The sequence below is a fragment of the Lepidochelys olivacea genome (genome assembly GCF_965140295.1).
Source record: "Lepidochelys olivacea isolate rLepOli2 genome assembly, chromosome: 1".
NCBI lineage: Eukaryota > Metazoa > Chordata > Testudines > Cheloniidae > Lepidochelys > Lepidochelys olivacea.
In genome coordinates, this window is record NC_140411.1 from 160,321,933 (window position 1) to 160,337,088 (window position 15,156).

Genomic DNA, 15,156 nt, shown 5'->3' on the forward strand with positions numbered 1-15,156 from the left:
CATTAAACTGATGTTTGAGCAGCTGTTCAGAAACAGTCAGGAAGAAGTTGGTTCAATAAAAAGATATTACCTCACCCACCCTGTGTCCCTGATACCCTGGGACCTACACGACTGCAGGTAGACTGCATACAACTTACATTGCCACATTCACTCAACACACTGCTTCAGGACATTCTGCAATTCTTAATTTGTGACCAAGTCATTACATTAAAAAAAACCAGAAATAAGCTTAGCCCTTGCATTTATTAAGTCATCAAAACAGGCTACATAATATCTGATTTGTGTCTGTTCACAACAATAGTTTCCATTCAGCATGCTAAATATCAAATGCAAGTTATCCCATTTCATTAAAAACTGTGGGCTAGATCCTCCACAGCTGTAAATCAGCATAGCTCCACTGAAGTCAAAAGCTGACGCTCTGGCCCTGAAATTTGAGAGCAGTTTAGGATGCGAATACTACAAACTTTAAAAAATATTTATATTAAAATAGTTTCCTCTTTCACTATGTGCCCAAGGCAAATACAGTGTGATGCTCAGAGCAAATTTACTAAGAATAAAGAAACTTCTATAAGATGAAAAGTTAGTGGTACGTTCATCAAACTAAGATTGCAAAACATTGCATCTTCACTGCCCCATCATCAGCCAAGGCAGTGTTTTAAACTAGGATCTAACTTGCTGTTGAAACTGATCCACAGACGACAATTCAGTAATTGAATTACTGTAGGTGCTACAGTAGGTGCTAACTATATATGGGAAACAATCTGTTCCACCTTGCATTTTGCTGTGAGGCTGGGAGTTCCTTTCCTAGACCTGAGGAACAGCTCAGTGTGGCTTGAAAGCATGTCTCTCTCACCAATAGACAGAGGTCCAATTAAAGATATTACCTCAACCACCTTGTCTCTCTACAATTCACTCATGATTTATGGAATGATGATACAAAGGAGATTTGCATGCTTTGTAAGACATCTTGGGTCAAAAGCAGAGATAATTTACTTCAAGTGATCCTTAGATTTTAGAACCAGAATGGGAGCATTATGATCATCTAGTCTGGCATCTGGCATAACACAGGTCATAGAACCTCACCCTGTAATCTCTGCATGGAGCAAACATTGGATTCAGAATTCATTGGATTCATTGTGACTATGTCCACCATAATCGATCAAAGCAAACGTGTGACACAGGTACCGTTAACTAAAATCACTCCACAAGTAACATTTCTTAAACAATCCAAATGCAAAGTTACCATCATTATTAGTTACAAGTTATTATGCTGCATCTCTCTCCATGTTGTGGAAACATCTGTAAGGTCAGGGATTGAGGCCGTTGAGGGAAGATCATGTCATGATGGCTCCTGAAGAAGCCACTTGCCATGGAGAAGGGATTGGACTAAAGCATTTGAGAGACATATTGTACCTCTGCACAAATGCCCTAGCCTTCTACAGGTGACCCAAGATCCCGCTCATTTCCCCACTATTCTTAGGTCTCCTGGGGTTTGGAAGGCCAAGGTGTTTGCCAGCACTTTGCAGGAAATCATCATGCTTTCCACAAGATGGGTAGCAGGAACCTGCAACTTGAAACTTGATGATTACTATACGCTGACTAGCATACATATATATGATGTTGATAATACTACCCACCATCTATGTTCCAAGCATTTAAGTACACATATTATTAAGGATGAACATAGCAGTTATATATCCCAAACAGGCTTGTACCTAATCCTGTTCACTTATGCTAAGGATTCCATAACACTTTACATTAGCTGCAGTAAGCTTTGGCTAACTAGATAGGAAAACTGTCAGTATCAGGACATATATTGTTTCCTCATAGCAACAAACCTATTCGTCCTAACACAGATTTATGAGATGTCCTCATGCCCCTTAGTACCTGGAATGCATGTACCCAGAACAAAGGTGAGAGTGAATCATAACCTGGAATGCATGGGTTCAGAAAGAAAAAAAATAGAGGCATACACCAGGGTATCAGAAACAAGCAAGGTTAATTGAATCCAGTTTCAGGTGATGTACATAGTATCTTTTACTGGTAAACAAGTAGGAATGTACCTTCACAGAGCACACCTTCTGTGTAAGGTGAATGCACAGGACTGCTCTTCAGAGCCTGACATCTTATAGAATCTTTTTCCTGTATGACATTAATAACCTGACTTACTTTGGCTATTTGGTCTCTTGAGTATATTTCATAACAAACCAAAATGTGGTCAAGCAATTGATTATACAGTTTATCAAACTCATCACATTTCTTGGCCCAGTGCTTATTTTTCCTTACACGGGGATGATCTAAGCCTTTCTTTTTTAAGTTTCCTTCTCCACCTTAGAAAATAGGGGGTTTCAGTGCAGCAGGAAAGAAATCAACCCAATGCAGGAGAGCATGAGATAACAACAACAGAAGAAAATACAGTGATCAAAATGTTTAAAAGGATATTTCCTAATTGACCATGAAAACAAAAATGGAGGAGCTGAACTGCAAGTGGCTGAGAGAGATTTTTAAGCAGGAGAATCTTGGACATAGCTGGAACTGGAACAACTGAGCTGGGAGAGAAAAGGAGAAGTTCTATTCATAAATATTTTGAAGAGAGAAAATAGTGGTACACTTGCTGTGAAATGGGAATAAGAGGAGCGGTATGCTGTTTCTTGGCCTTGGGTCCCAGTTTATCCAGCTGAGAACTGAACTGCTGCCTCATACAATGGAGTACCCAATCAAATATCCTGCAATTGTACTACATGTAGAAGATCACAGCCACTTAAAATGCAGCTCTACCATATAGTTTTTGTGTTGTAATTAGACTGCTCTGGTGAGTAACAGACAGCAAAAAAGAGATCAGGAGGAATATAATCATATTTTGTAGAGATTGTTAACTTTGGGGATTCAATGTTGCAACAGATCATGAGAGATATGAGAGATAATGGGAGCAAAATGATGTGCGAAGAAAAACCATTGCTATCTGTGTGTTGAGACGAGTTCCAGCTAGAAGACAAGAACAGAGAAATCATGCTGGAGAGGTGGGATCAGTAGTCTTCAGAAAAAGTTAATATGTAAGTGGCAAAGAACTGTTTAGTTGTCTTAGCTTCCAGAAGGGAGCTATTAGACAGTGTACTGCTTAGAGTATACTAGGCTATTTATATATACATATTACGAGTCTGAATCACATTTACACCAAGGCCTTGTTACACTTGCCAGAGGCCTTGGTGTAAATGAGAATCAAGCCCTATAATTGATGGAGCTCAGCAACAGAATATGGCACACAGAGAATCTCAGGCCACGCCCCCTTTCCTGCTAGGGTGACCAGATATCCCAATTTTATAGGGGTAGTCTCAATATTCGTGCCTTTGTCTTATATAGGTGCCTATTACCCCCCACCCCCATCCTGATTTTTCACACTGTCACCCTGTTTCCTTCCCCCAAGCCTGCACCTTAATCCAATCACAGGGAGGCAACCAAAGGACCCCACTCCCCAGCTGGAGCACCGGAGCGGGGCAAGCCCCAGACCCTGCTTCCCAGCTGGAGCTCGAGGGCCGGATTAAAATGTCTGGAGGGCTGGATGTGGCCCCCGGGCCGTAGTTTGCCCACCCCTGTGCTATGAGGCCATGTAAGAAGATAAGGGGAAGCAACACACCTGTCCCCAGTACGGCCATGTAGGACCTACTTGGATCATGACTCTGGTGCAGGAAGGAAACACAGGAGCTGCACGCTCCATACTCCCCTTGATCCACAGTTGCAAGGGGATGGGAAGTTTCCAATTGGCTATCTAATTACTGTCCACATCACTAAACTAAAAAATGCTTCAAGTTATTGAAGACAAATTTGTAAGCATTTCACAGTTTCCATTTTAGGAAGGGCTGAGCGGTTTAAAACTTGATTGATCACGGTTTAGTACTTACATGTGATAAATTGGAAATATTTAATCATAGAACACTTGGTAGTTAAAGTTGTCAGACTTGATTTTGAAGTTGTATCTCCCCGTCTTTCGTTGGTATTGGAAAACCAAAAGGGCCGCCGCTCCCAGCACAAAAACAAACACAGCAATGACGATAAGGATGATGAACCCTACTCCTAGCACAGGTGCCTTCTCACTTTTGGCATCTAGAGAAAGAACAAGGGAAAGGTTTGAATCCCTGGAATCTGTTCATACATTAAGAAGCCAACTGAGTGTTACAATCTTGCATGCAATTTAGGATGCATCAAGTAGCACAACGCAGTGGTAAGAGCACGGGACTCTGATACATTGATTCGGTCCTCTTGGAACAGTTATTCTCATGGCAATGTCTGTGAGTTAGAGCAAATCCTGACTTTAGATACTTGTGCAGAACCACTACTGACTGTGATAGGATAAATGTACTCAAATTGGTATGGAGGATGTGGCTCTAGGCATTTTCTGTTAAAATAATAATAGTGATATATACATGTCTGAGCTACTGCCCTAGCTTCAGCATAACCCTGTAGGCAGAATGTTCTTTGATTTTAGTCCTGTCGTTCATGTGCAGTAATTAAGCATATTTGTAAAATTAATATGTTTACATCATGTGAGATACAATTCATATTACTGGGGGGCAAGTACTAGTTAATGCCATGATGGGCAATAACTGCACTTAAAAAGAACATTCAGCGTCATGTTCAGATGGGGTGTAGAGTAGTGAGCAAGGTCTAGCTTGTACACAAACTCCTCCCTGCTTCCCCCCCCCCGGCACTCAGTCTCCATTTGATTGACTTTTGGCCACCCCACCCATTTCTAAGGGATCTAATTAGCCAAGGAACCAGAAGAGGTGTAAATTAGACTGATCTCCACCCTAGTTTACACCTTATTCCAGTTCTTCAATATGTAAATTGTGCCAACTTTTCCTCCTTTACAGCATCAATAAAGTGGGTGGAAGGGAGCATAACAGACCTAACTTATATCACCTTACATAGCACATCTCTGAATTTGGCCCTCAGGGCTTAACATATTGTGCTCTAGAAGGAATCTAGTCGAAGCACTGTACAAAAGCTGATTGCAGTATAAGACTTGAGCAGACTCAGAACATTGCCGTTCAAATCCCCATTACTCTGTGCAATTAATTCCACCTCCTCACTAGCACAAAAAGAGTTGCACAGAACATGCACCCACCCCCACCAGTGTATGACCATTGCTGCATCGCAACAAGCAGAGACTGGCCCATAAGATACCAGTCATTGCTACCCAGCTTCAACTGACCATCCCATTTCTCAGCCAAGGGGGTTTATGCCGTACAAGGAAGGTTTTCAAGTTCACCCATCAGTAAAACAGAATCTGTTAAATAATTAGCTTGGGTAACTTTTTTGTAGCCATCTACTCATTACTCACCAGTGGCTCTGCACAGAGGCCCCCAGGATGATCTGTGTGTGGCAATAATTTCACCACTTTTCAGAGATCGAATATCTCGGCAGCTCTGTAACAATTACAAAACCCTGATCATTTATAATATAAACTTATGTAATATATATGAAGTCTTGTAATGACTCCTCTAAAGAACGAGGAATTTTTGCTGATTTAGTGAAGGCAGTACCCAGGACCAGAGCTTTTTTTTATTTCCCAATGCTAACCTTTGGTACATTATAACAAACCGAAAAAGATCAGGGAACAGTACCGGGAAAAAGTATCCGCTTATCAGAACACTGAAAAGAAACCTCTGTGAACAGACCCTTGGGACAAAGCTAGTTGTGTTGAGTCTATTTAAAAAAAAAGGCTACAGGAGAATGTCTACCAAAATTTTCTTTAAGCAATACAGTGTGTGTACTACTAAGTTTTCTCCAGCACTCTTAGGGCATGTAAGAAGGATCTGCAAAATAAGCCAAAGCACACTACACGGCCTTCAGCATCCTTTCTTAACAGCGTTCCTCATTATATTATTATTAACGAGTATTATTATTACTATTATTATGAATCATAATAATTTGTATTGTGTTGCCACCTGAAGGCCTCAGTCAGGATCAGTGCTCCATTGTGTTTACATGTAATAAGACGATCCCTCTCCTGAAAAGTTTACAGTTTAGTTTGAAGCAAGATGCAACCTGTGAACTTAATAAACAAAAAGGAAGAAATGGACAGTAGGGGTAAGTAAGGGCTTGTTTACATGGGACAGTTTTACCAGTTATACTGGTACAACTAGATCACTATAGTTATACTGGCATAACTCCACTTATTGGTACGCTTATTCCAGTATAACAGTAGCTTTCTCCTGCCTACCTTGAAACCTTTCCAAAGCCACATAAATGAAACAAACAAACACCAAAAAGCCACTCTTGTTCTAGAATTAGAGTATCCACATGGGTTGTTGTACAGGAATAACTACATCAGTTTAAATTCACATCTTAGCAACAGGTATAACTTTCCTGTGTAGACAAGCCCTAAAATAAGAACATGTGGTTACATAGGTAGCTATTGTGCAATTTCATGGTTCCAAATCATTGTAATATTTTTTGTTCTGATTTGTTATTGTGCTGCTGGCTGTGCCTGATGTTACTGTCCTGACTTTGTCCTACAACGTTTTTCTCCCAAACTACTCTTTTCTGTTCCAGATTTAAGAGAGCCAAGACTCATCTACCAAAAAACTGGGGAGCGACAAGGACAGATGAGAGAACAGGTGAGTTCCAATCTTTTGGGCAATAATCCAGGCCTCAGATCAGCTCTGAAGCGAGCAAATGTTTCTGGAGGCAGAAGGTAGGTCAAGTATGAGGCTATAGTGAGCCTTCACTTTCATGCTTCCCTAACTCGTGCTCTCACTTAAGTCATGTTGTATTAGATGACGTCTTGCTATCCAGCCCACATAAGGAGCAGCACTGGAATAGGGCAGGGACCAATCCTGGACTCAGAGTCACAGTTGAATCCTTGCTTTTCCCTTGCTCCATGGGGCGCTTACCCTTTTCCTGTCATAGCTCTATTCCTCTGGGTGCCAGCTGACGCATGGTGGGGGAAGAGCCCAGGCTTCACATGCTCCCCGCCCACCTGCTTGTGGCAGCTGCTCTTCCTCGCTGCACAGGGCCTGGAGATATGGAGCCCAACAGAGGAGAAAGAGGGCTCCTTATTCCCCTCACTCCCGTGGAGGGACATGCAGCCAGGCTGACAAATAATCCCACAATAAAGCAGATTGGAGCGCAGGACTGGGTCTTCAATAGTAGTGAGCTGTAGCTCACGAAAGCTCATGCTCAAATAAATGGGTTAGTCTCTAAGGTGCCACAAGTCCTCCTTTTCTTTTTGCGAATACAGACTAACACGGCTGCTACTCTGAAACCTGTCAATTTCCCAGTGGCTCTTTGTGACCCTTCATCCACCCTCACTCTGGCATTCCGAGTGGTTCCCAGTGCCCTAAGCACTCTCTGGGCATCCCCAGTGGTTTTCAAGTGCCTGTCACATCACTGTTCTACTTTCTTGAGGGCTTCACTCCCCCAACAACTCCTCTGGTTTCCCAAAAGTTCCTCTCACTGGATTTGCCGGATGTCTTCTAGTGCCTTCTGTGCTTATCATTTTAATTTAAATCCAATAAAAATATACTAAACTCACTACATTTTCATACGGGATACATTTTGTTTGGGATAAGGGATGATACAGTTTTCCTCTTTAAATTAATAAAGTTTCTAAATCCTACAAGAAAGATGTAAAAGGGGTCCAAGTGATTAATTGCTGTATCGTGCTAGACATTAATTTAGAATCAGCTACAAACTGGGGCCTAATTTTGATCTCACTTGCAAACCAGGAGCAACTCCAGTGAAGTCAATGAAATTACATCAGCATAAAACCAGTGTAAATGAGATCAGAATATGGTCCTCAATTAACATACTCTCTACCCCAATCTATATAATTAAAGATGTTAAAATCAGATCTATCACTATTCCTTGTAGCTTCTACTAGACCCTTGCTCAGCGCATTGATGTTAACTTTTACTCTTTGTTTGTAGTCCTTCAGCCAATTTTCTATGCGTGCGATAGTGCTCATATTCAAGCCAATGTAAACTAAATATGCAAGTAATATTTTGAGAGGCATTGGACTGAATCAAGATACATTTGCTAAATCAAGATACATTACATCTACTGCATTCTTTTTATGCATTAACTCTGCAATGGGATTAAGAAAAAAACAGCCATACAAATTAGAGATGGAGACATTCTATTAGGTCATCTAGTACATCCATACCAGTACTTTAAACTGGACCTGTCTGTGTCTCAGTTCATTAGATTGCCTGTTATACTAAACACAGGATATTACAGAAACAAAGAAGCTGAAGACAGAAGAAAGCTAGTTGATCTTCTAGTCCATCCATCGTTGGCCAATGCAGGATTGTTCTCTACACTGCATTTTTAAGGCTTTGCCCAGCCTAGTTTGTCTGGCATTACCTGTGCTTTATAAAGGCACACAGTGCTAAAGACATTGGGTTGAGAATTGGGAGACCTGGTTCTATTTCAGGCTCTGCTGCTGACCAGCTGTGTGACCTTGGGCAAGTCATATCCTCCCTCTGTGCCTTTGCTTCCTCTCTGTAAAATGGGGACGGTGACATGTACTCCTTGTGGGACACTGAGATCCAGGAATGAAACATGCTCTATTCTAGCTAAGTATGTTTGTCTTACGTTCATGCTCCTTGATGCTCATGATTCCATTGTCCTCTAGATGTTGGTCCAAATTCAGTCCTGGTATGAATAGATGCAACTTTGCCTTCATCATCTTAGTGTTTGTTCAATTATGTTATTAGGAATTGAAGTTATATGGTTTGAATACTTACTTAAATATGGGTTTTGCGGTACTTTAAACATTCAAAATTATATTAGTGTCAAACCTAGAGCCCTCCTTCCATCTGTCACTCAAATTTCCTGTTCCTCTTTTTCTTTTTCCCTGGACAAAGCTCTGTAACCTGAGACAGGAAAAGGTTTTCTTGCTCCTGCTATCCATTTCTGATCTTCTAGGAGGGGTCATTTGATTTATACTGGGACCAAGTTGAGCAATTTACAGAAGGAGGGAACTATTAAATAATGGACAAATACCTAATGAAAACATTGTGTCACCACAGAGAAGATCTTTAGCCAAAAAAAAAAAAAAAGAAAAGAAAATCCTTTTATCTACAGTAAAAAGAGAGCCCTAATTTATCTTGTCTTCACAAGCAACATATTATAAGTGCAGTTCACATACCTGGAACTAAAAAGAGATAATGTGATCATCTTTGAATGTAGTCAGAAGACAATATCATGGGTGCCCAACTTTACCAGATACGGTTCACTACATTTTTTTAAGTGCTTTTGGAAAGGTGCTGGGTTGACAGCCCTAGAAACCAGGGAACTTGGGCAACAACAGTATAAGTTTCCTCACACTGTGCCTAAACTATGATCAGGGAAAATAATCACTGGGCAAGAAAAGATAGAGCGGTCTCCTTGATAATTCCAACTTTGGCTTTTCTGATGAGACTGCATCCTTACCAGCTAGTTGACCGTTTTTTATTCTGTGGAACCTGTCCACTAGGATTTGTATTGAGATCACCTGCTCCTTTCACAAAGGCCATCAGATGGTACTTTTTTTCCAGTCACCCCCAGAGCCATCCAATTTTTTATTTATTTTCCATGCTTCAGCTGAAGCATAGGGAATGGAAAGAGAAATAAAGACTGAGGCTTACTTGTGGCTATATTATTTCCCCACTTCACACTGCTGCAAGTTGAAAAATGAAGGAAAATGGAGAAGAGAAGTTTACAGGATACCATCACCTTTCGGAAACATATTATCCCTTCATTTTCCAGTTAGAGCACTGCTTGTCATATGTCACATAGAAAGTTAAATTTAAGGAGCAAACCCCTTACCGTCCTACAGGTGCTTTCAGGAGTTTCCACACAAATACGAATTTTGCAATGTAGGTAAACCACAGGGTGGTTGATAAAGGAAAAGATTTTCAGCTTCAACTGAGCTTTTCTTGAATTTCCATTTTCAATCATGGTGGTGTAGGTCTCTGGGACTGGGCAGCTAAAAGAGAATAGGAAGACACACAAAATAACTAAAGCTATAGATGTTATACCCCAGGAACGGCACCTTGTAGTTCCATTTATAAGCGTCAGCCGAAAATCCTTATCTAGGTATTCCATAGAGTGTTCTCCAGCACAGTCACGGGTGCAGTGTGGCTTGTCCCTAGGATAGAACACCACTGCACACAAAAGCCTGGGTAGCTAAGTACACTGGGGATTCAGAGGTGAGTATTTAGTGAGATTCTTCAACTTCAGCATTGGAGAAAAAACAAACTGAAGTCTGAGATGACTGAAGCCCGAAGATGAACTTGGTGTCACACAACACTGACTATTTTACACACAATACAGTAGTTTGACAAAGTAAACTGAAGACCAGTCATGCCCAGAGCACCATTTGAGACGGGTTCAAATGTCCTGCTACAGGTAAGAATTAATTCTGACTTTTGGAAGGGTGATGCTGGTGAAGGAATCCCATTCTTCAGAAATTAAATAGGGTTTTTTAGTAATTTCTTTTCAGCTCTGAAAGTGAGGTTCTACTTTAAAAGCTGTCTTTGTAATCATATATCATAGGTTCTCCATTGTTATTGCCTCTCCACTATTTCCATATCAGATGGGCCTAAGTTACTATTAAATATTTTCATTCAAACTTGCCACCCCTCCAAAATGAACCTGGACTTTGAGGGTACATCTCCTCTGTAATAAAAGACCCATGGCATGGCCAAGGCTGGCCCAAGTCAGATGACTTGGGCTGGCAGGGCTCAGGCTGCAGGGCTAAAAATGGCAGTGTAGACATTCGGGCTTGGACTGGAGTCCAGATGCTGAAAGCTCAGGAGGCAGGTGAGTCTCAGAGCCTGGGATCCAGCCCGAGCCCAAATGTCAATGCTTCTATTTTTAGCCCTGCAGCTGGAGCCCTACAAGGCCAAATCAACTTAGTTGAGCTCTGAGACTCAGTGCCGCAGGATTTTTATTGCAGTGTAGATATACCCTGAGTGTCACCTAGAGCTCTCTCCTCCTTTCTCATGTGCCTCACCAGAAACAAAGGTACTGCAAGCCAGGTGAGTTCCTCGGTTTCACTTATTCAACCACTGTCTTCAAATTATGTCCTAGTAGCCTATTCTGCTTTACAAATCAGGCTACCATACTCTGCTTCATAAGAAGATTCTGGGTGTTCTTCAAGGATCACCCCATATAGAGCATATAGCAATAATCTAACTTCAAGGCCGTAAAGGCATGCATGCCTTTGGTAATGGCTGCATCAGAAAGAAATGGCTGCACATAGATTTTTTTTTTTTTTTTTTAAAAAGCACATGCACTGTTGACTACCAAAGCCACGTACGCCTCCAGGACCAATCAGAAATCAAAGAGTAGACCTACACTGAATATCTCCTTTACAAATATTAGGGGGAGGCAACAGCCGCCCCGCCCCCCAGACTCTCTTTTAGAATGTCTGAAGTTAAGTATTTGGCTTTGAAAAGAACAAGGACTCCTTGAGGGCATGTAAAAAGTACAATAAAAAAATAGGGTATTAATAGCCATCTTTGGCTCATGGAAAGGTTCCTCAAGCTCAGGGACTACATTGCTAGACAGCTTGCACATGCCTATGTCACTTCTAACATGTGTGTACTGTACCTGTTGTTAATAAAAGCAAATGATAGAGGATCCACTGGATTACTAGATGGAGTTGCCCAGCACTCAGTGATGACCACCTTGAGCTTGCTGTCTCCTTTTTGAATTCCCACCTCAATCAGTATATCATCACTGGCAGAGACACTGAAATTTTTGGGGATTGAAGAGTTTCCAACAAACAAATGCATCTCAGTTATAAAATATCCAGATCCATGTAAATCCTCAAAAAAGGTATAAACCCTGAAAAGACAATAAGCCGCTTTTAAAGATCATAAATTTGATTATAGTGTTTTTAACTGGTCACATATACAATTACCGTTTCTCTAGCACATGTGCACTACAGTAGTGAGGAAAAATCTGCAGTCCAGCATATTGTTAGGATTTCAAGAGGAAAGGGTGGTTGCTTGCTGCAATCCAGGCCCTTAGGGTAGTATGGAAGAAGGCATGGAGAAGACTCTGGGAGGCTACAAAGGTGGAAGTTACTGCAGTATGAGCAGACAGCGTAGTGATGACAGTGATTTAAAGTGGGAACAGGAGTATACTGCCAAAGCGCCGAACAAGAAGCTTGAGCCTGATGCAGAAAACAAGAGGAAGCCAGTGAAGAGATTTGAAGAGGGAGTGATGGGGTCAGAACAGTAAATGAGCACGACTTTTTGATGCAGCTTTTTGGACACACTGCAAGAGAGTGGGCATGGGGGGAGGGGAGAATCATGGAGGCCAGATGAGGTGATTGAAGTAATCAAGGCAAGAGATGACCAAGATCCAGATGAGCAGTTTTGTTGTAGGAATGGAGAGGAAAGGATGGGGTATGGAGCTGTACAGGAAAGAAAGTGAGAGGATTTGGTGACGGCCTGGGTGTGGTGAAAAGAAAGAGAGAAATGGTCCATCTGAGGAAGGGATGCGGCTCATTGGCAAGACAATGTGAAGAAGTCTGGGCTGTCATTTCTTGTGCGCTGCCCATTCTATAGATATAAACAGAGGATCTCACTCTATAGTGCTGGTAACCTGGAGCCTTTCGCAAGAACGAAATTTGCATTACATATTTTCAAAGGTCATCAAGTAAGTTGGTGGATTTTAAAAATCATCATCTTCATCATAATGCATAGTGATTACACAGCACTGTACATTCATTCATTCCCAGAGGCAGTTATTTTGCTGATGGGGAATACGACTTGCCCACGACCACACAACCAGTGACACAGCTGGGATTGCAGCACAGGAATTTCTGATTCCCAAACTTGTGCACATGCCACTAGAATACACCTTAGAAGACTACATTTCCCGCCCCCCACTCCATCCACACACATACACACACACACACAGAACGCCATACATTAGAACTGGAAGTCAGGTGAGTTTTTATTTACCCTTCTGCATCGTATCCAGATGAAGTCAAGAGATCATTCTGAAACACACAATGGATTGGACTGACAATCTTCAAGTTGTGGATAACTCGCTGAGAGGAGATGTCATTCTGAAGTATTGTTTTCACAATAGTGTTGGTCTTATTCTGGAACAGAAAAAGGAGAGAGAGATACTTTATCAACCTTTATGTTTCAGAGAATACCTTAGTCCCACTAGTCAGCTACCTCTGGTAATTTTAAGTAATACCTCAGGAATTCTGTATACAACTGGCCAATAAAACCCAAACCATCAGCATCTACTAGCTTTGTCATTGTGGGGCTAGCAAATGAAAACAAGTTTGCTGTTCTCATCTTAGTACATATTGTTCACTGGTCCATAAAACATCCATACCATTTGTATGACCAGGGCTTTTTATTCCACATTGTCCCCTGTCTAGACCAGTGGTTCTCAAACTTATTTGATCAGGCCCCATTTCTTTGGGTCTGTAGTCGTTTATTTCCCCCCCCCCAAGTACATATACCACCACCAGGATCTAAAGGCAGAGCAGAGAGCAGCGGCTGTTGGCCGGGTGCCCAGCCATGAAGGCAGAGCAGAGAGCAACAGCAGCACAGAAGTACGGGTGGCAATGTGAAAAATGATAGCTATCACTTTTCACAGCAGATTTACCTCCCAATTGCCGCCCTTACTTCTGCACTGCTGCTGTCATCCTGGGGCAGACAGCTGCAGATCTGCCACCCCAGTGCTAACAGCCAGAGCCCCACTGCCTCCAGGTGAGGGATTGGGGGGGAGGAGAGGGGATGGGAGGGGAAGGAGAGCCTGAGCCCAGGCGGTGGGGCTTCAGCTGTCAGCCCGGGGGCGGTGGGCCTCTGGCTGTGCCCTTTATACCCACCTCCACAGCTGTGCACAGCCCTTCTACACTAGTCCCACCTCCTGGGGCTGAGAGCCACAGATCTTCAAGAATAAATAAATAAATACATACATACATACATAAAAACACACAGCTCGCGCTTCCCTTGACACCTTCCCACGCCTCCCTTGGGAGGCCCGCCCCATAGTTTGAGAACAACTGAGTCTAGACCAATCAGTTCAGTCTTGCTTGGGTTACTTATGCATTTACATATTACATTAAACTTATTTCATTCAGACCCCAAATTTTAAATATGCCACAGCTCTGTGTACTGGCAGTGAGAAGTTAACAGAAGAAACGGGAGGGAACAACACTGCAGGCTGTTGGACCCCCAAAGGCTAGCAAATGGGTTTGATTGTGGGGGGTGCAATGAGGGTTTTGGTGTTGAGGATACAATCTTTACTTCCCACCTCCTTACTCCCCAGGTCGAAGTGGAGGTGATTTTACTTTGGGAATTGAAAGTGGGATTGAATTCTTTGTTCACGATTTCAGGAAACACCTGGCAGCAACAGACTGTGCCCCCAAGCCCAATCGCTGCCACTGCACTCTCCAGTGACAAGTACATTCGCCAGGTGTTTCTTCATCTGTTCAGGTGACTTACACTTTGTACTTCAGTTCCACATTCGTTCCACGCTGTCCACAGCACCACACGAGTGTCGTTGCTGAAGCGCACGTTGCAGTGAGGCTCCCCAAGATAGAGTGCAGATTCTGGGATAGATTCCTGCTGCAGAAATATCTTCTGAATGGCAATGACAATCTTCTCAATCTCACAGAACACTCTCACTGCATCCTTTAAGGATACCCCATGGGAAGATTTAGTGAGTGGCGAGGTAGTGACATGTGGCGAGCTATGGGCATTCAACACAGATGCTGTGGAAGCACGTGGCATTGCGGTGCTAGAAAACATAGCATCCTCTTTAGCTTTGGTTTTAGCAGCAGATGAATCCTCTGTAGCAGGTGAAGACACATGAGCTGAAGTATGTGGACGTGTAACAGGTAAAGCTGTGCTGCCTACCTGTTTGCCATGTGCAGTGGTAGGACCATGGCTAAGAGGAAATGCTATGGAGCAACAAAAATAAAGGGATTGTAAATTACAGCTTTAAATCTGATTTCTTAAGAATAGTCAAATAAAAAAAACCCTTATCAGGAAACTTTCAGTCACTGGTAGAAGAACTGCTGCTCTTCTTTCTTAACTGGTCATGGGTAATTACCTCAAAATACACCATTGCTTTTTTCTTAATTAAAAATAAAGACACCGGCAAGAAAAGACCAAAGATTCCATTTCTTTC

The 15,156-nt window shown here is 42.2% G+C and overlaps 1 protein-coding gene across 1 annotated transcript in view; it reads right to left on the reverse strand.

The window, feature by feature from the left end:
• Nucleotides 1-224: 224 nt before the first annotated feature.
• Nucleotides 225-15,156, reverse strand: part of UMODL1 (uromodulin like 1) — a 65,736-nt gene continuing 50,804 nt past the window's right edge. The window contains exons 16-22 of the mRNA XM_084622213.1: nt 14,469-14,926; nt 12,963-13,105; nt 11,599-11,835; nt 9,811-9,970; nt 5,339-5,423; nt 3,900-4,101; nt 225-2,985 (exon numbers count right to left, since the gene is read on the reverse strand). Of these exons, the coding sequence (XP_084478339.1) occupies nt 3,920-4,101; nt 5,339-5,423; nt 9,811-9,970; nt 11,599-11,835; nt 12,963-13,105; nt 14,469-14,926 (1,265 nt within the window). The 3' untranslated portion in view covers nt 225-2,985; nt 3,900-3,919. The remainder of the gene's footprint in view (nt 2,986-3,899; nt 4,102-5,338; nt 5,424-9,810; nt 9,971-11,598; nt 11,836-12,962; nt 13,106-14,468; nt 14,927-15,156) is intronic.